The sequence below is a fragment of the Panthera onca genome, chromosome D1 (assembly GCF_046562875.1).
Source record: "Panthera onca isolate mPanOnc1 chromosome D1, mPanOnc1 haplotype 2, whole genome shotgun sequence".
Taxonomy (NCBI): domain Eukaryota; kingdom Metazoa; phylum Chordata; class Mammalia; order Carnivora; family Felidae; genus Panthera; species Panthera onca.
The window spans coordinates 8,290,779-8,312,722 of record NC_138348.1 but is presented as its reverse complement, the minus strand read 5'-3'; the positions used below and the strand labels follow the sequence as shown (position 1 = coordinate 8,312,722).

General features: G+C 53.5%; 2 protein-coding genes across 4 annotated transcripts in view; one reads left to right on the top strand and one right to left on the bottom strand.

Moving 5' to 3' along the window:
* Positions 1 to 7,099, top strand: part of RTN3 (reticulon 3) — a 59,071-nt gene extending 51,972 nt beyond the window's left edge. For all 3 annotated transcript variants that reach the window (XM_060607024.3, XM_060607025.3, XM_060607026.3), the window contains 5 exons: positions 874 to 1,012; positions 1,449 to 1,518; positions 2,748 to 2,794; positions 3,637 to 3,695; positions 5,120 to 7,099. In XM_060607024.3, the coding sequence (XP_060463007.3) occupies positions 874 to 1,012; positions 1,449 to 1,518; positions 2,748 to 2,794; positions 3,637 to 3,695; positions 5,120 to 5,165 (361 nt within the window). In that variant the 3' untranslated portion in view covers positions 5,166 to 7,099. The remainder of the gene's footprint in view (positions 1 to 873; positions 1,013 to 1,448; positions 1,519 to 2,747; positions 2,795 to 3,636; positions 3,696 to 5,119) is intronic.
* Positions 7,100 to 7,283: 184 nt separating this feature from the next.
* Positions 7,284 to 16,165, bottom strand: ZFTA (zinc finger translocation associated). The gene is made up of 5 exons (XM_060607027.3): positions 15,925 to 16,165; positions 13,223 to 13,720; positions 12,279 to 12,665; positions 11,461 to 12,024; positions 7,284 to 11,222 (listed from the first exon to the last, which is right to left on the bottom strand). The coding sequence occupies exons 1-5, from the start codon at positions 16,061 to 16,063 to the stop codon at positions 10,759 to 10,761; spliced, it is 2,052 nt and encodes a 683-aa protein (XP_060463010.2). The 5' UTR covers positions 16,064 to 16,165; the 3' UTR covers positions 7,284 to 10,758.
* Positions 16,166 to 21,944: the final 5,779 nt, after the last annotated feature.

Genomic DNA, 21,944 nt, shown 5'->3' with positions numbered 1-21,944 from the left:
GCCTTCTCTTTCCTGATGTGCCCAGCACATAGCAGAGGGTCTGATACTCAGTAGGCACTCAGTAAGTACTGAGTGAATGAACAAGTCAGGAGCACATGGTTACGCGTCAGTTCTGTAGTGCCTCTGGAAACAGACGGAAACAAACCCAGGTCTTTCTGCCTTTTTCTATAGTCGTTTACCCTAGTAAACTCAGTATCCGCACCTTCCTTTTTGTTAACAAATACTTTACAATGCCTCCTTTATCATTTTGAAGTGAGATTCATAGGTATCTACAAACAAAATTTCAAAAATAGCCTATAACTATAATATAAAGGAATAAGATAAGCTATTCATAATAAGATAATATGTATCTAGTCAATATTAAACTGCTTGGACATGACTACACGCACAAAATAAATACAGACATCAGGAACTTGCAGTTAGATGTATAATCTCCAGTACAGAGGTAATTTTTCAAAATAGTAAAGCATCTCAGTAAAGTTTAGCATGAACAAAATTCAGTATCAAAAAATTCAGGATGTGTTAAGACTATGGGGAAAATACCTTGTTTTTATATGCTCTGGGCTTTTGATAATTATAAATGGGTTCACGCCTTCATGAATATCCTGTGAGGCAGTGAAAGTTATGCAGGATGTAGGACAACTCTTTATTGTGTAAGAACATCCCACACTTTGTAGACATCTGGCATCTCTGCCTCTGCCCACTGAAGGACAAAGGTGTCCTCTCCTCACCCCGTGACAGCAAAAAATGCCCCTACAGATTTCCAGAATGCGCCCTTGGGGGGGTATCGCGCTCTAAAGAACTGCTCTCCTAACAGAAAGAGATCTTCTTTTTTCTTGTCAAATGTATGACTGTTGTTTCTTCTTCTGGAAGAGCCTACCTGGATGTAGACATTACCCTGTCCTCAGAAGCTTTCCATAATTACGTGAACGCTGCCATGGTGCACATCAACAGGGCCCTGAAACTCATTATTCGTCTCTTTCTGGTGGAAGATTTGGTTGACTCCTTGAAGGTTAGTTGTTTCTACAGCTTTTGGTGGTGAGACTGAGGAGAACCAGGGACTAAATTATAATTCAGAAGAAAAACAGTAAACAGGGTTTCCTCACACACAAAAATAAATGTATGCTTCTTGTCTCCTGTATTTGGGACAGAAGTGAAATGGGGATAGGAGTCAATAGGAAGGGTCTCCTGCACCTGAAGAACTTCAGAACAAGGAGAATGTAATTGGCAGAAATACAGTTACAGTCTGAGCTTAAGAGAACTACAGAATTGTCTGATGCATCCTTCAAATGTATGGTGCAAATGAAGTAACCCTCATTTTGAAATGATTGATGGTATACATCACTGAATTTATGCAGACTCAATTGGCAAGACAAGAATGGCATCAGTTAACCTAAATTTTACATTATGATTATTCCTGCTTAACCCTCTGATGTTGGCTTTCCCAGCTGGCTGTCTTCATGTGGCTGATGACCTATGTTGGTGCCGTTTTCAATGGAATCACCCTTCTGATTCTTGGTAAGGTGACAAGGAAAATGTCTCCATGCTCTTGGAAGTACAGTTAGCCCTTGAACAACACAGGTTTGAACTGCATGGATCATAACACTTATACGTAGAATTTTTGCAGTGCAGTATTATTTATAAATGTATTTTCTCTTAGGATTTTCTAACATTTAGTCTTGTCGTAAGAATACAGTATAGAATACATACAGCATACAAAATATGTGTTAATTGATTGTGTTCTCAGTAATGCTTCTGGCCAACAGTAGGCTGTTAGTAAAGTTGGGGGTGAGGGATCAGCGGTTGTATGCAGATTTTCGACTGCACGGGGTATCAGTGCCCCTAATATCCACAGTGTCAAGGGTCATCCGTGATTGGTAAAAGTAGGAGCAAAGAGAATGCCCAGCGTGTCTCTACTCTTTGCACACGGCCCAGCCTTTAACGTCCATAAACCTTGAACTGGATGTTGAAAGAACCTATGTTTGTGGCCACAGGTTTATTGAAAGATCCCCAACTATAAAGAAGTATCAAAACAGAAATAAAGGAGAGTTGTCTACATTTGGTTTAAATATGGGGATCTTATAAAAATCATTTTCGGGCACCTGGCTGGTTCAGTTGGTTAAATGTCTGATTCTTGATTTCGGCTCAAGTCACGATCTCATGGTTCATGAGATCAAGCCCCGTGTCAGCACAAAGCCTACTTGGGATTCTTTCTCTCCCTCTCTTTCTCTGCCCCTCCCCCCTCTCAAAAATAAATATTTTTAAAGAAGAAATCATTTTCATAATTTGGAAATTATTTGTAATACAAAGAAGGCAGGCAGCCTGTGTACCTATAGCTAACTGTCCTTTTTTTTTTTTTTTTTTTTAATTTTTTTTTTTTTTAACGTTTTATTTATTTTTGAGACAGGGAGAGACAGAGCATGAACAGGGGAGGGTCAGAGAGAGGGAGACACAGAATCTGAAGCAGGCTCCAGGCTCTGAGCTGTCAGCACAGAGCCCGACGCGGGGCTCGAACTCACGGACCGCGAGATCATGACCTGAGCCGAAGTCGGCCGCTTAACCGACTGAGCCACCCAGGCGCCCCTATAGCTAACTGTCCTTAATTGAGGGCTCTAGGTAGGATTTCTCATATTGAAGATTCAGGTTTCCCTGTATTTGCTGAGGAAAAATGGTGTGTATTACTTGAGTCTTGGGTCTTTTTGACTGCCTCATGTTTATACCTGCCGTGTCCTGTGATTCTCTTACAGCTGAACTGCTCATTTTCAGCGTTCCAATTGTCTATGAGAAGTACAAGGTAAGCACGTATCTGTTTTGAATCGGATAAGCCTGTTGATTATGACTAGTTTCAGTTCACGATTTAGGCATCGAAAGTTTGGAGCAACCATTTTCTAACCCATTTCTGCAGTCTGATTTTATAAGTCAGGAGCCTATATGAAATTGGTAATAGTGGTTTCCTATACCAAGAAAAACTGAATGTTGAGGAGAGAAAAGGGTAGGAAGGAGACTTATTTTTGTGCCTCGCTGCGTCTTTCAAGTTTTAATCAGGTGGATGCATTATCTGTGCAAAAAACTAAGTTGGAAGAAATGCTTAAGTAAATAAAAGCTGGTATCTGAAAAGAAATTTAAACCGTCAAGGCTATTACGGGAATCCCATCAGTGTGGAAAGATGTTTGCATTGTGGAATGCCGTGTGCAGAGCCTTGGTGGATGTGAGAAGGTTATTCTTTGTAGGTTGTCATCCATCAACAGACTTTATTTATGCCTTTTGGTATTAAATGAATTAGTCTTACGTGGGAGCCAAAACACGTTTGTGATTACAGAGTATAGATTAGACTGTTTCTAGTATTCAGAAAATGCTTTACTCCAGTGTCTCTAAAGGAAACACCTAGCAAGTAAGACCTTAGCAAAAGAAATGAGTGATTTTTACTTCCAACAGAGTATGAGGTGTTTGTGGCATAATTTAAATTCTGAAACCTTACGTTTTTAAAATATATTTTTTTAAACGGGACATTTTCATTTCGCAGAGTATTCATTACTATTTTTTTAAAAAATTATTAAACTGGACAACAGAACGTTACCTTCAGGGAAATTGTTAATCTGTGTGTTGCCGTAACTGAGTCTCTTTCCTTCCTTAAAGACCCAGATTGATCACTATGTTGGCATCGCCCGCGATCAGACCAAGTCAATTGTTGAAAAGTAAGTATGCTTAAGTTCCACATTTTATCATGACATGTGTGTTTTTCCCCAATTAATTTTAGCCTCCTCTGTAAAATACTGACTCAGAGAAAGTAATTTTCACCCTGAAGAAAAAATGTTGGTTAATAGTTTGATTTTATTAGAAATTATTTCATCTGCTTCCTTAAAAAAATATCCTTTGTGTCTTAGACTAAAAAGAATCAATGGAATTAGAACCTTTGCCTTTTTGAATTGGCCTTTCAGTGTTCGTGGTTGCCAGCTCACATGCATCTATTTTCACGTGTATCAATTTTAAGCCAAACTCTTCCCTCTCTTTTCAGAAATAAGAGATTTACTAAAGAAATGACTCAAGGTGCAAAGCTACCTCTTTTCTAAAACTACCAAATCCCCGTTTTCTGTTTTCTTAAACCAATTTAATATTAAAATCAAGTAGTAATAAAATACTGGTAGACATTTTTATGACTCCCTCTATCAAGGAACCATTTGGGGTTTTTTGGAGTTTTTTAAATTACTTAACAGTAAACACTAAGGAACCCATACTTTTAATTAAAATGTTAACATTTTTCCATATTCAGACATTTAAGAAACAAAACCTCAAAAGCAGTTATATCTCTTTCGTGCTCTCCCCACCCCCAGTTCCAGTCCCTTTCATATCCCAGATTTTAGTGCTTTTTCTAAAACCGACTCTGTGCACACAACTTGGGCTTGATGCCAGGGTCTTTACTTGCTCTTCCGCTTTTTTAGGTATACGTTGGAGCTAAAACCAGGCAAGGACAGTTAGCACAAATATGTATCTGGTTGCTGTTCGCTCCTCATTGGGAAAGATGGTCATAGCTTAGCTTTTAAACCTTGGTTAAAAAGGTCTTGGTTAGTCCCTGCTGGAGTGGCTTCGACACTGGTGTGTGAATGACCTCAGTGATGGGTAACCTTGATGCACAAAATAAAGGGTAGCTTTGGTGTCTGGTGAGGGGCTGGGAACTGTCGCCTGCTCCTGTCGTCTTTTTATATGTCACCTCGACCCTTGACTCTCGGTTCCTTTGGGGCACTAGTGGGTAACCTCGCATTCCCAGAGAAATGGGCTCTTGCACTGCCGGTGTGGAGAACATAGGAGGCATTATGCCCAGATACCCCTTATTCTCCTCTGGAACCCCCCGTGAAGGAGCCAGGAGGTGCAAGCAGTGAAACAGGACAGGGAGCTGGCATGGTGGCAGGGAGAGGGGATGGATCTTTGTGGACCCCTCAGCTCGTCCCAGACCGGCCTCGGCCCCTGCCTCTTTTCATCCAGAGTAAGCCTGTTGGGAATGGGAGGGTAAGTTTCCACAGTGCTCCAGCAAGTTCAGGACTGTCTTCCAGTGTCACTGTTAAAGTAAAAACCTAGAACCAATGTCTGTCTTTTCACCTTCTCTTTTTTCTTTCTTCAATAGGATACAAGCAAAACTCCCAGGAATCGCAAAAAAAAAGGCAGAATAAGTACATGGAAACCAGAAATGCAACAGTTACTAAAACACCACTTAATAGTTATAACGTTATTACTTGTACTATGAAGGAACGTGCTCCGTGTCAGCTCGAGCCTGCATTCCAAGCTTCTTTTTCTTAATTTGTTTTCTCCCCTCCTTTCCCTTTACCCTCAGTATCAAGCACAAGAATTGTTGGACTTCAAAAAGAACTGATATCTTAGGACCCAAAAGAATAAAGAAAGAATCTAATAGGGTAAATCAGTACCTTAATGGTGGTGGGGCTTTTACTTGGAGCTTGAAAGGGGAGAGGTTGGAGGTCAAGGAGAAAATGAAAGGTAAAGCACTGCTCTTGGATCCTGCTATCCAGTTTTCAAGGACTAGTCTTACGCAGCTTCCCGTCAGTTTTACCCTTATTTTTAAGTTAAGAAATGATGATTAACTTATGAGGAAATTATCCGGGGACAAGAGTGGGATTCCTTCCCACGGGTCTTTGGCAGCTCTCTGACCCCATCTTCCTGCCCCACAGTGTGAGCGGCTGCTCCTGACATTCCTCTTCTTCACGTAATGATAGAACTTCCAAGTCTATGAATAACTTGTAGGTGATAGTGTGCATTCCTGATTCCCAGAATGCCATCTGGTAACCAAGGTTGGAACCGGAAAGTGGGACTGTGAAGGCCCTCCCTCTCCCGCTCATCCCTAGAAAGGAAAGTTCCCGCCATTTGGGAGGGTGGTGGCTGTGTCGTTTCTTGTGGGCACCAGTTCTGAGCTTTAGTTTGAGAACTCATTCCTGAATGTGCTTTCCTCCTCCTTCCCTGCCCACCTCACCTCGAGTTTAATAAATATGGTTGTACTTTTCTTATTATGAAATAAATGTCTGTAACTGCTGTAAACTTGTTAGAGAAAAAAAATAATCTGCATGTGGGCTCCTCAGGTGTTGAGTTATTGTAATCCTGTCTCAGTCCGTGGGGGGGAAACATTCTCAAGAGGTGAATACAGAAACAAAAGGCCTTTTTTGCTGTTGTCTTTTCTCTGCAGCTTCCTCCTTCCCATGCCACATCCTTACCCCGTGCTCGTCATCTTACCCTAAGCACCAAAGCCAAGCTGGCTTGAGAGGAGATTGTGTGTGTCTGTGGTGGAGAAGCCAGAGGTTAGTGTGAGGAAGTGCATTCTGTGGTTCACAGGGAGCTTTGACTTTGAGGCTAGCTTACGGGTGTGTGTTACGGTTCGCGGCTCCTTCGGCTTCAGGCGCGTGAAATGTCTTAGCGCCTCTGCCATGGCCCAGGGTGCTCCTTCTGAGAGTGCTTTCCCCGAAGCGTTAGGTAAAGGCGACCAGGCAGGGCCAGCTTGTGTTGATGGACTCCGTGCACCATTGAAAGCTAACAGAACAACCCAGACCGACATCAGACGGAGGGCGATCGGGAATCTGATTCCTGTTGAGACCGATCAGCGTCTTTGTCCCCTTCCGACATGAAAATTCAGTCAACTTGAAAGAAAAGTCGTCTGAGCTCCTTCAGGTTGTAAACTCCTAGTCATGAGGGAATGTGCGCTGGTGACTTTAAAGTAAGGGCTATAGTGTTTGACGGTCCCAAAGCAGTGCAACTCTGTAGAAGGTAGTGGAAATTTTCTTTCTACTGTTTTGGAGAAGTTACTTCAGCATTTAGATGGGTAAAAGGTACCCTTGCCTTACTCCATTTTCCTATTTTCTTAGCCCTCTTTCCTTTTGAATTTTTAAGCTGATTTCATGTCAGAGTCAGAAACATACTCTCCATCCTATCGTACGCCCTCCCAGGAAGTCAGTGCACTGATCAACTTTTTGGGCTTCCCCTCCAAAGGACCCTTTTCTGCACTGGAAGCCTCCACACCTAGCTGTTTTGTTTTGTTACTGCTGTATTTAGGTAATTGGACAGATCTTTGTGCCACACAGGAGTTGTTTTTTTTTTTGTTTTTTTTTTTCTTAAGAAAAACCCATAGGTGAAATATTACTAATGAAACTGTGTGTGCGTGTATGTGCGTGCAACATAAAAATACAGTAGCACCTAAGGAACTTGAATCTTGGTTCCTGTAAAACTGCAAATTGATGTGTTATTAATAAAAAAAAATGAAAGAAAAAAAACCCACAGTGACTGCGGTGTCGTTCTGCTAACTTTATTCTTTATACACAGTTTGGGTAAAGTAAGAACCAGGCTTCCACCGGCCCCCATCCCCACTCCACCTTCGAGGCTTTAAAAAGCACCTACTAGTTGATACTGGTCATAGTTCCCAAGGTTGCAGAATTTCCATCGTAGAGCAAAGCTGTGCATTTGGTTTCTGAAAGATCACGGAGACCCTCTGAGAGGTGACCTTAGGAAGATGAGGAGTGGGAGGGGCCAGAGGGTCTGTTGTCCCGGTTCAGCCTCACACCAACCTAGGAGGGTTTCCCGTCTGCAACATGAAGCAGCCTATAAATCAGAGCCACCGTGTGCTTGAGTCACCATGGAAAGCGGACACTACATACATCAGGTCTTTGCTCAAAGAACTGTCATCACTTCAGGTTTTTTCTTCCCCCAAAACTAAGGCTGCCATGATCCTTAAGCTGGATTTTAAAAATTTATTCAACATACCTCTTAGAAAACTTAGGCTGAAATTTTTAAAAAATAACTGATGCAAACAACTTCACAAATACACATACAAATGTTCGAGTAATGTCACTAACATGGTATATAAATATGGATTCAGAGTAACATTTACATATTGGCCATAATAGCAAGCATACCACTAACAAAAACTTCATGAAGAAACTTCACCTGTTCATGTCAGACTTCCCAAGGCAAGGAGGAGGCACCTAGAGAGGAGGACCACCTAACCCCCCTGACCCCTAACCCAAGAGGCCATGGCCGCCGTCAAAGCAGGAATCACTACGGGGGCACTCGGGTCACTGGGGCTTAGATCTTCAGCTTCATGATCACTGGAGGGCTTATCAGAAAGGACTGCTGGGTGCCGCCCATTTCTGATTCATCAGGGTGGGGCCCAAGGATTTGCATCTCTAGTAGGTTCCTAAAGTGATGCTGAAGCTACCGGTCCCCGTGGCCACACTTTGGGAACCCCTGGAGTGCTTGGGGCTGCCTCTCCATGAAGACTTTGACTCCTGTCTTCCTAAGGCCTCTCTCCCTGCCTATCAAGGGGAAAAGCCATTCCTAACCAGCTCTCTGTCCTGGCTGACCTGAACTTGGGCAGCGGGCTTGGGTGACCAGAATAGGTCACCCCACTTTGCCTACTGTTTCTGAACAGGCAGGGTAGTAAAAGTGGTAAAATACTCGTTCTGGATCTGAAAACAACATGCACGAAGGAAAATAAAAGAATGGCAGTGCCCAGCCTGGTGCCATCTGCAATCCCTGTTCTCAAGCTTTTAATACTGTCTCAAAAACCCTGGGAGTTTCAAACACACTGGGAATTCACTTTTCAGTCAACCGACAGCTCATGCAGGATTTCCTGAATCGCTGGTGGCATTTGCAACAAAACCCAGAGAATACCAGAGCCCTTGCCCTACCGGAGAGGCCGTGGGACAGGTGTCAGCCCCACTTGTGGGGTTCTGATGAAGACTGCCGCCCCAACCCGGGAGCTGAGGCCTGTGGTGGCCTGGAGACTGCTCGTTCCCAGGAGGCGTGCAGTTCTTTGCCATCCCCAGGTCACGACTGCACTGAAACGGCCTGCAGCACCCAGCATGTGCCATCCTTTGGCAGGCCTAGTGGGAAAAGAAATTGTACGAATTTACAGAGACTGGGAGGCAGTGTGGTGTAGTGCAAACAACACTGAATTGGGAGTCGGGATTTCCATTCTAGTTCTATACTGTTCCTACCTGGCTGTGTGATCATTTCAGTTTCTGTCCTTCACTACCTTATCTGGGAAAGGGGTTAAGGGGGCAGGTACTGGTTGATCTCCAAGGTCTTTCCAGCTTTGACAATCTTGAATTATATAAAAATGCTATAAAATCCGTGGTATAAAATCCAATTCCCAATCAGGAAGAGTCCAGGGGACTGGGCCTGAGGCACTTGAACCTTGGGCTCTGGCCTGGGGGTGCTGGGATGAGGAAGGGCTTCCTCTTTGCACTGGGCTTTCCCACCCACCCACAGAGGCCGGCCCTGGCCCCAAGTGCCAGGGCCCCTCCACCTCCAGACCCAACCCTCAAGTCTGCCCACTCACCTCCCCACTCTCAGGCTTTAAGACCAAAGGAACCGGCCTGGCTATGTGAAGAGCAGACACTGGGGCCCGGAGACTTGAGGACAGGCCCCGGAGGAGGGTCACACATTAGTGTGGGATGTTTGGGGTCCCCCAGCCCCACCTCTGTCCTCACTCCTTCCTGTAGGTCCTTCCTCCACCACCTCACAGCTTATCTCTGATACACGTATAATAAATAAGACATTTGCACATAAGGGTGAATGGGACAGCTCGCTCCCCGCCCCTCCCCCTTTCATATAAAAGCATTAAATACAGTTTCAAAATAAAATACAAAGAGCAAAAAGGGCCTGATCTCGGGGCCACCTGTTCTCCACAGGAGAATGAATCTACACATCCCACTCGGACCTGCCTGGGAGATCGCGGGGCCCCTTCCCGGCCCCACTGGGCCTGGCGCTGCCGCGGGTTAGAGAAAGGAAGGCCGAGGCCCGGCCCCAGGCCCTTGGGTGCTGAGAATGGGTGGCACGTCCACCGTGTACAAAGGGGGACAGGAAGGGACGGGAATAGAACGCCAACTGCCGGGACCTCCAGTGCCCCGGGCTCGGACTGTCGGGGAACGATAGAGCAGGAGTGCCTGACTGAGTTTAGGGGGGAAACGGAGGCCTTCAGAGCAGGAGAGGAGCAAAGAAGAAAAGTGCTAATCCCTTTACAAGACCGGGGCCCGGGAGGGCGTGGCAGGAGCGGAGGAGGCGGGAGGGGCCGCGGGGCGCACCGTCCCCAGAGCCCGCCTGGGAGGGCTGGCGCAGCTGCCAGAGCCCCAGCCCAGCTCCGCCCCCGCCTCCGGGACGCCCGCCCGCGGTCCCTGGTGTCCTCGCCGCCCGGGGGTGGGGCTCCCGAGCCCCGCCGCCCCGCCCGCCGCTGGAAGCCCTCGTCCGCAGTCCTGGCCTCCGAGCGGCCGCGAATACCAATGAGGCCCCGGCGGCAGCCGCCCGCGACCCCGGGGACCGTGCCTGCCCGCGTGCAACGCCGCGGGGAACTGGGCCCCCGCCCAGGGACGGCGCCGGCGCGGCCTTCCTGCCCTCCCCCCAACCCTTGGGGCCCTAATACTGACTGTCGGCACCCCCACCCCGGCCCGGCGCGGGGCCGGGGTTGGAAACCCAACGTGCACACGCTCGGAGGCCAAGGTGGCCTTTCGGGAAACGTGGGGCCCAGCGCGGGGGAGGGCCAGGGCTCCGGATCCGAAGCGAGCGCGCGCTTCCCGCAGCGCACCGACCGGCCCCGGGGGGGGGGGGGGTGCTCCTGGGCACCCAGCGGAAGCCGGCGACCCCACCCAATTCCTATCTCCGCCCGGCCCGGCCAGCGGGGGGGCAGCTGCGGCGGTCAGTGCCGCGGGAAGCTGGGCGTCCCGGCCCGAGGGCCGGCCGAGCACAGGGCCGAGCCGCCCCGCGAGCCCGCTACGCGCGACAAATGGCGCCCGCTTTGAGGTCCGCGCCGCCGTCGCGCGGCGCCGGAGCCGGCGGCCCGAAGCCCTCGTGGCCGTAGCAGCGCAGCGCCGCCTCCTCGTAAGCCTCCAGGATGGTCTGGCGCTCCTCGGGCGTGAAGTCCATGGAGAAGGGGTGCACCTGCAGGATGTGCCGCTTGATGGTGCTGACCTTGAGAGTGGCCAGCGCGCCCCCGCACACCATGCACACCAGGCCGCGCCGGCTGCCGTCGTAGTCCATCAGGTACTCGCCCCGCCAGCGCGGCTGGTAGTTCCGCCGCTGCTCTCGGCTGCGGGGCGGGGGCGGCGGCGGCGGCGGCGGCGGCGGAGGGGGCAGCGGCGGGAAGGCGAGTCCCCCGGGCTCCTGGCCGTCCTCGTCGTCGTCCTCTTCCTCCGCGGGCCGTTCCGACGGCTCCCCTGGGGAGAGCGGGACGTCGCCTAGGAAGGGACAAAGGACCGCACTGGAGCCGGCGGAGGGCGAGCCGACCGCGTCCAGGGTCTCGGCTCCACGACCGCCCGCCTCGGCCCTCCGGGCCCATCCTCCCCGGCCTCCCCTTCAGCCTTCCACTCTCCCCACCCCCTCCCACCCCGGCACTCCCAGCCTTCGCTCCCTGCCTGGCCCGGGTCCCTGCCCCCACTCTCCCGCGCCACCTGCTCTGGCCCTGCGCCAGCTCACCCCACCACTCCTCCTCCGGCTCCTCCTCCTCCTCTTCCCCTCCCCCCTCCTCGGAGGCTGCTGCTGTGCCGGGGGCGGCAGGGTCCCTGGGGGACTCGGGGCGGGGCAGCCCCAGGGCCAGCAGGTGAGCGGCCTGCTCGCTCCACTCCTGGGCGATAAGGGCCTTAACAGGCCCGCTGAGGCGCGTGGAGCCCGGGTGGCGCTGGCGGATGTGCCGCTGGATGGTGCTCATCTTGAGCGAGGCCAGCGCGCCCCCGCACACCATGCACACCAGGCCGCGCCGGCCGCCGTCCAACTCCATGAGGTACTCCAGCCGCCAGCGCTCCTGGTGGCGGCGGCGGTGGTCACGGCCCCGCGGCGACCGGCCCGGGACCCCCACCCTCTCGCCGCCCTCCTCCTCCTCCTCCTCCTCCTCCTCCTCTGCCGGCCCGGGCCTCTCAGGGACCCCGCCAGCCTCTTCCTTTTTTACGTCTGGGGGACTGAGATCCTGAGAGGATAGGGCTCCGGCAGTGGGGGCGGGGTCCCGGCTCTTTCTGGTCAGGTCCTGGGGGACGAGGTCGTCGTCTGTTGGGGAAGGGGTGAGGGAGAGGGGCTCAGCCTGGTGGCAGGGTTGCCCTTACCCACGCAGAGGGGTCCTCATCCCAGCCCCTGTCTAGAAGCCCCAGCCGGTGTGGGTGTGGGTGTGGGTGTGCCTGTCTGCGGGTGGGTGAGTGTGGGTGTGGGTGTGGAGAGGAGTCCCTCCCGGTTTTGGCCACAGGCCCCACTTTGCAGCCCTAATATGGGGGAGGGGGGTCTCGGCCCAGGGATGGGCCTCGCACCTGGTGGGGACCGAGTGAGCTCAGACAGTGTCTCGGGCTGGCCTCCCCAGGCTTGCAGCAGGGCGCTGCGCTGGGGGCCGCTGAGCCCCAGGGAGCTGGGGTGCACCTCCAGCACGTGGGCGCGGATGTCGTCCAGGTGCAGGCTGGGCAGTGCCCGGCCACAGGCCATGCACACCAGCCGGTTCCCCCGAGGGTCATAGTCCATGAGACACTCTGCCCGGAACCAGTTCTGCAGGGACTCCTTCAGCCTCCGCTCCAGCCGCCGGGCCCCCAGCCCCCTGCTGCCCCCGGCCCTCCGGGAGGCCGACAGGCGCCGACGCCGAGCCCGGGGTGCCACTGGGCCCCCTCGCCGCTGGCATCGGCCGCCCTCACCAGCTGGGGCTTTGCCTGAAAGGGTCGGAGCGAGGTTAGGAACCGAGATGCTGGCGACCCAGGGAGCTCCCCGCGGCAGCCAGGTCCTCCACAAGCCTCTCCCTCGCTCGGGCTCTGCCTAACCTTCGGCCTTCTCGCCCTCTCCCCCCATGCCTTGACTCCTTCACCTCCGAACCTGCCTGCACACAAACCCGAAGCCCCACCCGCTCCTCCGGGAGACCCAGATTCTGGCCCCTTCCCCGGACTTCACTGTCAGGCTGGACCTTTCCAGCCACCCTCTCCTCCCAGCCTTCCCCCCCCCCCGCCCATCCCCCCACCTCCAGTCTCCTTGAACCTTCTACATCCGCAGAACGCCGAATCTCTCTGGGGGGGGGGGGATGCGCGAGACCCCCTCACCTCACTGTCCCTCCCCCAGTATTGTACGGTAAGGGCAGTAAGCAGACCCCACCCAAAAAAGAGCAGTGACTGGCTCAGGAAAATCCGTTCGTTGGCTGGGGAGGCGGCCCCACCCGGGCCCCGGGCCCCGGCCCCACCTGCCACCCCGGCCCCTGCCTCTCCAAGTCCTGCGTTACCTGGGCCCTTGGGCGGGCAAGCTTGCAGGCTGGCCCCCTCCTCCTCCTCTTCCTCTTCCTCTTCCTCCTCCTCCTCAGCCCCCTGGGCCCCCAGGCCCTCAGACTCTCCACAGGCCCCCAGCCCCAGGTGGGCATCCCAGCTGTTGCTGATGACTTCCTTCTCCCGGGGGCTCCAATGCAGGGAGTAGGGGTGCTTTTGGCGGATGTGCCGCTTGATGGTGCTGAGCTTGAGGGTGGCCAGGGAGCTGCCGCACACCATGCACACCATGCCGTGCCGGGCGGGGTTGAAGTCCATCAGGTACTCCAGCCGCCAGTGGTCGTGGTAGTAGCGCCGGTGGTCGCGGCCGGGGATGCGGCTCTTTCCGGGCCTCGAGGCCCGGGCCTCACAGTGGTCTGAGTATTTCCTGCCTGAAGATGCCGGTCCCCTGGCCCTGGAGGAGGGCAGGGGGGCACTCCCCCAGGACCCCAAGGCACCCCCTTCCAGCTGAAGATCTTGCCCTGAAGGGGGGGGGGGGGGGGAAAGGGAGACAGTTTTTCAATGTCCGATTTCCAGGGAAAGAACCCAGGCTGGGATTTTGCAGAGAAAGGGAGGCGGGGGAAGGGTCGTTCAGGGGCAGGAAAAGGATGGCAACAGCAACTAGAGGGATGTGGGAGAGGCGGGAGTCAAAGCATTGGCCCCTTTATGAAGAGTGAGGACCCTTTAAGAGAGGGCCAAGAACGAAGGGATGCGAGGGGCGAGCTCTGACTTTTTTTTTTAAAAATGAGGTGAAGGCCAAGCAGGCAGCTGGCTCTCTGTGGCACCCTGTTTGGAGGAGGGCTGTAAGAGCGAAGCCAGGAGAGCAGCACGCCGGGGCGGTTCCGGCCAGAGCAGAGCGGGCAGTGGGGCGAGAAGAACAAAGGGGGCATCTGTCTGCATCCAGGGCTGCACACAGGACCCACCCGTCTGAGGCCCCAGCCAGGAGGGCCCCACCCAAAGATCTTCCCCCTTTTTCCAATGATGCCTCCAATGCAGCCTTCTGAGAGTCCCATTTTGGGGGGTGCTAAGCATCGTCGGCTCCCCAAATACAGGCACCCACGGGAGGGATCCCCAAGACAAAGCTGTCAACACCTCCAGGGAAAGGAGTTTCTAGGACCCTGACTTCCCTAGAGTCTGGGAGAGCCGACCACCCTGCAAGGGGACCGGCAGGAGGGCCACCAAAGTGGCTACTGAAGATTCTGCGGAAGGGAGTGGCCACCACCCACTGGAGCCCATTAAGTCTTTCTGGGGATTTATTTTTTGCTCTGGCAGAGAGCCGGCCACTGCCCAGCAATCAAGGGGCAGGCACTGGAGAGGCCCAAGCACAGCACACTACCCCGGTGGTGTTGCCTTTGGCCAAACAGGCAGACACCCGAAGCGGTCCCCCACCTTCCTTGCAGTTTGGACCCTATTTTATTTAGAAAAGGGTTTCCTGGCCACATAAGCTGAATGGACAAGTGTGGTCATGCTCCCTCTGGAGAATCTCAGGGTCAGAGAAACAAAAGACAGGACCAGAGAGGACTCCTGTCACCATTGTGGTGTTTGCTTGTTTTGATTTCGGTAGATCCAGAGGAAAAAAAGCAGTGGCTTCAAAGTCAGAGACCTCGGTTCCAGTATGGTTTCACCGGTAACTTGCTCTGTGATCTTTGATAGGTCGTGTGGCTCTCTGGGCCTAAGCCTCTTTGTCTGAAAAGGCACTGGATGGCTAGCTGGTCTCTAAGCATCCTTCCAGCGCTGGATCTATGCTAGTCTAAGGTGGATTGGCCCTTTAAGAGCCCAAAAAAGGGGAGGAGCTGAGATTCTTTAAAAACAAAAGGGGATGGGGAGTTTCTGGGAGGGGAGCTCGAAGATTAGGGCAGAGTCTCCCTAGCCTGGACAGAACCGTCACGGGTCTTAAGGCGCTGACCCTTCAGCAGGGGAATGAAGAAACCGTGTCCTCTGGGAGAGAACGGGGAGCACGGGCTGGTCCTACTATAGCTGACAAATTGTGGCAAAATTTTCCGAAAAGAAGGGAGGCGATAACGCGCGGACGGGAGGGGTATCTGCCTTTGTGAGCGAGCCCATCCCTTTAGAAACTGCCCGCGGTGGGTTAGGTAGTGGTGGGTCCCCCCCACCCCCCACCCCGAGGCGCAAGCCAAGCTCTTTCCTAGAAAGAACATGGGGAAAAAGAAAAAGGATTCCTGTCTGCAAGCAAGGCCACAGGAGGGGAGGAGCAGCGCGACTTAAAGCAGCGGAGTTCCCAGCTCAGCTCCTCTAGGGGAAAGCCCCCCGAAAGCGACCCATAGTCTGGGCAGACTTTTAAGAGACAGCCGGATAAGGGAGACCACCTGGGAGTCTGAAAGAGAAAGGGGCGGGGGCGCAAGTCCAAGAGCCTACAGCGCGCGCCCCACGGCGCCTGGCCAGGCCCTTTGGGGACCCTTCGGCCTGGTCTCTGAGGCGGGGGCCGCGGGGCCCTTTAAGGGGGAGGGAATCCGCCCGAGCCCCGCGGGCGGACCCCGGGAGCTGGGCGGGGGGCTCCCCCGCTGGCCCTGCAGCCGCGATCCGCGCCCGCCAGGTGGCGCCCCCGGCCGCCCTGCCCGCGTCCCCCCCTTTGTTCGGCGGCGGAGAGGGGCCCGGAGCCCGGAGCCGCAGCCCTCCCCTCCCCCATGCCGGGGCCCCCGCCCGAGCCGCCGGCCCCAGCTCTTACCGCCGTCGTCCTCCTCGGGTTCCGCGCCGCCGCTCGATCCGGCGGGCGGCAGCCGTCGGCCCCGTGCCGAGGCCGCTGCTGGCCCGGGGCCGCCCCTGCCGCCGCCGCTCCGGCTCCGGTGGTCCCCGCCGGGCTCCATGCGCTGCGCTGCGGAGCGGGGCCCCGGGGCGGCGGGGCGCGGGGCCGCGGGGCCGGCGGCGGCCCGCGCGGGGCGCTCGGTGCTCGGGGCCCCGGGGCGCGGGGCGCATGCACGGGGCGGCTGGCCGCACGGACGGCTGGCTGCTCGCTCGGCGGCGCGGGCTGGACCGGGGTGGGGACTCCTGTCTGGGGCCCCTGGGGCTCCTTTAAGGGCTCCTGGGTAAATTTAAAGGGGCCGCGCGCTATTTCCTCCTGCCAGCTCGCGGGGGGCTGGCGGGGAGAGGCGGGAGGCGACGAGCTGGCCCGAGGCTCCGCAGCCGGCGCCCGCCCCGGACGTTGGGAGCACAGACCTCGCCGCCCTCGCGGGCCCGCACCGCCGCCTCCGAGGCTCCGGTCCCGGCTCCTGAAGGGTCACCGAAGTGGCGAGGGGAGCCCGCGTCCGCTGCGACGCGCTTCCACCCGGGCTCTGCTCGCAGCCGCTGCCCCCTCGGGGCATCTCAGCGCCCGGCTCCCTGCACCCGCGCCGGCCGGGGATCGCCCGGTGGGAGGCCCGGGTCCCCGCCGGGGCCGCCTCCGCCCGCGCGAGCTGGGCGCGGGCCCCAGAGCGGACGCGACTGGCAGGGGCCCCAGATGGCCGCGGCCCCGCCGAGAGGGTGGAGCCGCGGGGGCGGCCGCGCCCCCTCCCGCGGGAGCCGCCCCGGAGCGCCGGGAGTTCGGGCTCCTCCATTGGAGGCGCCGACCGGGCGAAGCTGCCCCGGAGCCGGCCGGGGGCGGGGGCCGCAGAGACCCAGGCCGGGAAGAGGGGGCGCGCGGTAGACACGGGGGGAGCCAGCTGTGCCGGGGCCCGACGCTGCGGGACGGAGGGGGCCCCAGACTGCAAGCCGGGAGGAGAAGGCGTGTGCCGCCGTGACTCAGGCTCCGGCCCCCGGAGGCCTGGGGGTGCCCTTGACGCAGCCCCAGGACCCCCGCCGGCCCGAGGAGGCGAAGAACGCTGACCCCGGGCGGGGGGTCGGGCACCTGGGGACGGGCGCCACCACGGCTGGGAAGCGCTGGGGCGGACCCTGGCTGCAAGCCCCCGGACGCCTCGGGGGCCCCAGCTCCCCAGGATGCGGAGAGAAGGGACCCCCGAGAAGCGGTCAGGGGCGCGGCAGCCTGGGGTCCTTCCGCGAGGACCGGCTGGAGGAGCAGGTGCTTGCTTCGCGTGTGGTTGGTCGCCCACAACAAAGGCGATTCCTAGAGATCCAAATTACAGGGTGCGGAGGCCATGCAGGGTCTTATTATCTAGAGGTGGGTTGTATGCTTTTCCCTGGGGATCCAGCGATCCGCTGAAGAAGTCACCCTCGACAGACTCATTCGCCCACCCAATACCTACTGTGTGCCAACACGCTTTTAGGCGCGGGGCAGTGAACAAGACAGGCAAGACTGATAACTGTTTACGACTTAACGGGCACCAACAGCTTAAAACAAGGAAACCATTCCAGCCCTTCGGGAGCCATGGGAAATATTAAGCGATCTGGAGCACAGGAGGCCTATCCCCTAAGCGTTTGTGAAGAGGGGCCCAGAACTAAAATTTCTGAAGTGCCTAAAGGGGTCTGTCACCGCTGGAGATGTCAGCCCCATGACGACCTGCCGGAGACGTCACTTTGGGTAAACTGAGTCTCGGCCCTACGGCTCTGTTCGCTCCACTGCTGGCCCTGCTTTCCGGGTTGGAGCCGCACGACTTTTAGCCTCTGGGGGCTGGGGGGCCCTGGTGCTGATGGAGTGCCAGGCGGTGCCAGGAGATGGGAGAATTCCCTCATTCATTATGTGCTACACTTGTGCCAAGCCCAGGGCCACAAAGGGAAAATGAGATACAGACCTGACCTTCACATGCTCCTAAGTATGGGTTAAAAAAGTACAAGGGTAAGCCACCATCGGGGCTGGCCTCCCTGCAACACTTTGGTGTATGTCCTTTCCAGCTCTCTCCCTAAGGATAATTTCTGTTTTAAGATTTTATTTTTAAGTAATCTCTCTGCCCATCGTGGGGCTCCAACTCACAAACCTCAGATCAGCAGGCGCCCCTAAGTAAGAGCATTTTGTTACCAAAAGAAAGACATCAAGGCCCCGGTGGAGCTTTTTTTTTTTTTTTTTTTTTTTTTTTTTTTTTACTGAGCCATGCTTCTCTCCTTGCCCACATCCTGCACAGCTCCAGAAACAGCTCCAGGCTCTGTAGTCCTGCAGGATTTTCACCAACTGATCCTCACAGCCACCCTCCGGAGATAAAGCTTCGCATTCGTCACCGAAAAAATTACCTAACACAGCCGGGTTGGGGGTGGGAAAGGGGGGGGGGGTCATTTCCACCGCCTCCCCCCCACCCCCACCCCAGCAGATCTTCATCTACTGGGTCCGCTAAGGTGATGGGAAGCAATGGCAGTCAGGACCCCATTGTGGCTTTTCACGGGCCCTACCTACTTTAGCCTCCGTGAGTGTCTTCCTCTATTTAAAAAAAGAGAGAGAGAGAGAGAGAGATTTAATGGATTTTTATGGGCCCTGCAAATGCCTTTATTTTCTCCCATGTGAGAAAAAACTAACGCCTCTTCTTGACCCTCGAAGGTCATTTTTCTCTTCTGATTTTAAAGTGAATTAAAATGTTTCCATGAGCCCCTATAGATATCGTGGGCTCCAGGCACTATGTCCTTGGTGCCCAATGGTTGGCCAGGCTTGACTGCAATTGGCGGGGGCGGGGGGGGGGGGATAAGAGCCAAGAGAGAGGCCATCCATAGGGCGCATGGGTGACTCTGGCTCTTGACTTCGGTGCAGGTCATGAGCCCCTCGTCAGGCTCTGTGCTGATAGCAAGGAGCCTGCTTGGGATCTCTCTGTCCTTCTGTCTCTGCCCCTCTCCCACTTGCACGCGCTCTCTCTCTCTCTCTCTCTCTGTCAAAATAAATAAACTTTTTTTAAAAATTAAAAAAAGAGAGAGAGGCCACCCAAACTGAGAAGACTTCTAGGGAAGATAATGCTAGAGGCAAGTCTTGAAAGACCAGGAGAAACCGAGGCCCGGGAAGTGCTGAGTGAAGGAGGGGTGAGGGTGGGAGAGGCAGAAGAGGAACCCGGAATGAGCTGGGCGCCATGCTGGGTTCCATGCTGAGAAGCTGCCTTTGTCCCCAAGGCAGGAGGCCAGCCTGGAGCCTGTGCGCAAGGCTTTCTGGAAGCAGCCCTGAGAACAGGAGGGAGGGAGAGAAGAGAGAAAGATTGTGGACACTGTCCAGCAGTCCACACCTGCAATAGAAATGACATCAAGGGGCTCCTGGGTGGCTCAGTCGGTTGGGCGTCCGACTTCGGCTCAGGTCATGATCTCGTGGTTCGTGAGTTCGAGCCCCGCGTCTGGCTCTGGGCTGACAGCTCGAAGCCTGGAGCCTGCTTCGGATTCTGTGTCTCCCTCTCTCTCTGCCCCTCCCCCACTCATGCTCTGTCCCTCTCTCTCTCTATGTCAAAAATAAATAAACATTAAAAATTTTTTTTGAAATGACATCAAGACAGCGGGGCTAATGGAGAGAAAGCAGATGGTGTAAGCAGGGCCACACAGCCCAGTGTGTGCAATCTTCTCTGCACACAAGGGGACAGTTTTGGGGTGAAATGCCACCTGTGCCCCAGCTGAGTCATGCACCCTGGTGTCTGCCAGGAAGAAAGGATTCCTCTTCTCACCAAGGAGCGATTTGTTAGTCCAGCATGTTCCTGAAACCTGCTTCTGCTCGGAGGGGTCGTCTTTCCCTAATTCACTAGCCCAAAGGGGGCCCTTTTAACTAATTTTTAACAAAGGCCCCTTAGAGGCTAGCCGCTGTCCTAGATTGAGCCATATCAAGAGGGTAGAAACCACAGGACATGGGGCGGGATTAAATGCCTGATCAGAGAAAGGACAGGCTAACGCCCAAGTATGTGGAGCAGGGGGACAGGGATATAAAAAGACACACAGATCTGGAGGGCAGAGACAGAATGAGGTCTGGTAAAAGATAAACTGAGGCATATTAAAATTTTAGGAATTTATTTGAGCAAAATCGATTCAAATGGGGCAGGGCCAAACCGGAAGTGGTTAGAAGCACTCCGTCGACGGGAGCTGGGGACAAAACTTTCATAGAGAAGAGGCGGAAGCAAAGCAAGGAAGTTATTGATTGGCTATAGCTTGAACCCTTGTTGGCTGTTTGCGATTGCTTCTCCCTAGGCCTCACTTTAGTGACCTTGAGGTATTTACAGGTTTAAATTTTGGTTCGCTCACACAGGTGCGAGGGCGTTAGAGCCATCTCAGTCTAATGGCCTCCTTGTGTAACTAACTTAACAATTTCTCCCATTTGGTCACCCTTTCACACGTGAGAGATTGACCACAAATTTGGAACGGGTACCACTCCCCCGTGGTGTCCATCAGAGTTGAATTGTTCTTAACCTTAACCATGAAACTCCCCGTCATGACGAGGTCACATCCATTGGAGAATTGCTTTTTGCTGTTTGTCAAACATCCTGTTTCTGGTTTCTCCCCGCTGATGACTGCAAATATCTATGTAAGATCCTCAGAGCACGGGAGGGGTTACAATGCTGACACAAGTAGGATAATCGTACCAAGGGGCTGAAGCGTACCCTTCGCCAGGTTCCCCAGGAACCAAAAGAATCGGTGCCACGTAAGTCAAAGAATGTACCCGATGAGGTATCAGCCTGTGCTACCAGGAAGCTTGTGGGTTCATCGCTGGTATTTGAGTTTTTACAAAACCAGAGGTGTTGGTTCAGGTGCAGCAGACGGCTTTTGCTATGGCACAAGCGCCTCCTTTCTCAGCCGGCAAGTAATCTAAAGCAATCCTATTATCCATAGCTGCCCTAGCAAGAGAGTTTAGGGAACTTTGTTGTCCTACCATGGCCTTAGCAGTAGACTCAGCAATGGTCGCTAATCATGTTTGTTTGTATAATTCCAGGTGAAGGAAGAAGGGACTATATACATATATATATATATATATATATATATATATATGGTGCATATATATATATATACTATATACTATATATATGTATATAGTCCCTTCTTCCTTCACCTATATATACTATATATATATAGTATATATATGTATATATGTGTATATATATAGTATATATATATGTATACTATATACTATATATATATATATATATATATATATATATATATGGTAGTATTTGCGAAATCCTAATTATAGTGGTGTCTCCCCAGGCATTAATAGAGAGGAAAGCAAATAGCAAATAGACAGAAGGAATAACGATTTCATATTGGAGATGGAGATCTTGACCCATGATCTTGGGAAAGTTGTCCAACTCAAGATGTTGACGGCTTCGGGGGAGGAAGCTCCCCGGTCTATGTTAACTTTACGTCTCTGGCTCGCATGCGGTTCTGAGTCCGGAGGAGCCCTTTTCAATTGGGACACGTGGACCCCAAGGTGCAAGCCCCTGAAATTTGGCTGCCACCTGAGTAGTAAGGAGAACCTGGTATGATCCCTTCCAACGAGGTTCAAGGGCAATCTTCCGTAGGGGTTGTTTCCAGAAGACCCACCCTCCAGTTTCTAAGTTGTGGGAAGTTTGGCCACCTGTAGGAGGATTACAGAAAGCATCTTTTACCTGCTGGAAATACACGCGGGCATAATCCATTAAAGTTTTACAGTACTGAGGCATATCAGAATTTATGAGTATGGGAGATACATGGGGTTCTATCATCAAAGTCATGGGTCTACTTGTTACTGTTCCCTTTCTAGGGCATTAATTTATGCTTTCCCATAGGTGTTGATCTACTCGCCATCCAAGCCAATGGTAGAACCTTTAGCCATGGCAATCCAGTTGATTTTGTTAATTTAGGTAGCTTTAGTTTTAAGCTGCCACCTGTCCATTCAAC

Bases quoted from the DNA above. Each gene is read 5' to 3' on its own strand.
- ZFTA (XM_060607027.3), bottom strand. From the start codon at position 16,063: ATGGAGCCCGGCGGGGACCACCGGAGCCGGAGCGGCGGCGGCAGGGGC. The intron at 12,025-12,278 runs GTGCGAGGCCCA...CTTCCCCAACAG, and splicing joins GCTCACTCGGTCCCCACCAG to ACGACGACCTCGTCCCCCAG. The intron at 11,223-11,460 runs GTGAGCTGGCGC...GTCCCTTCCTAG, and splicing joins GCCGGAGGAGGAGTGGTGGG to GCGACGTCCCGCTCTCCCCA.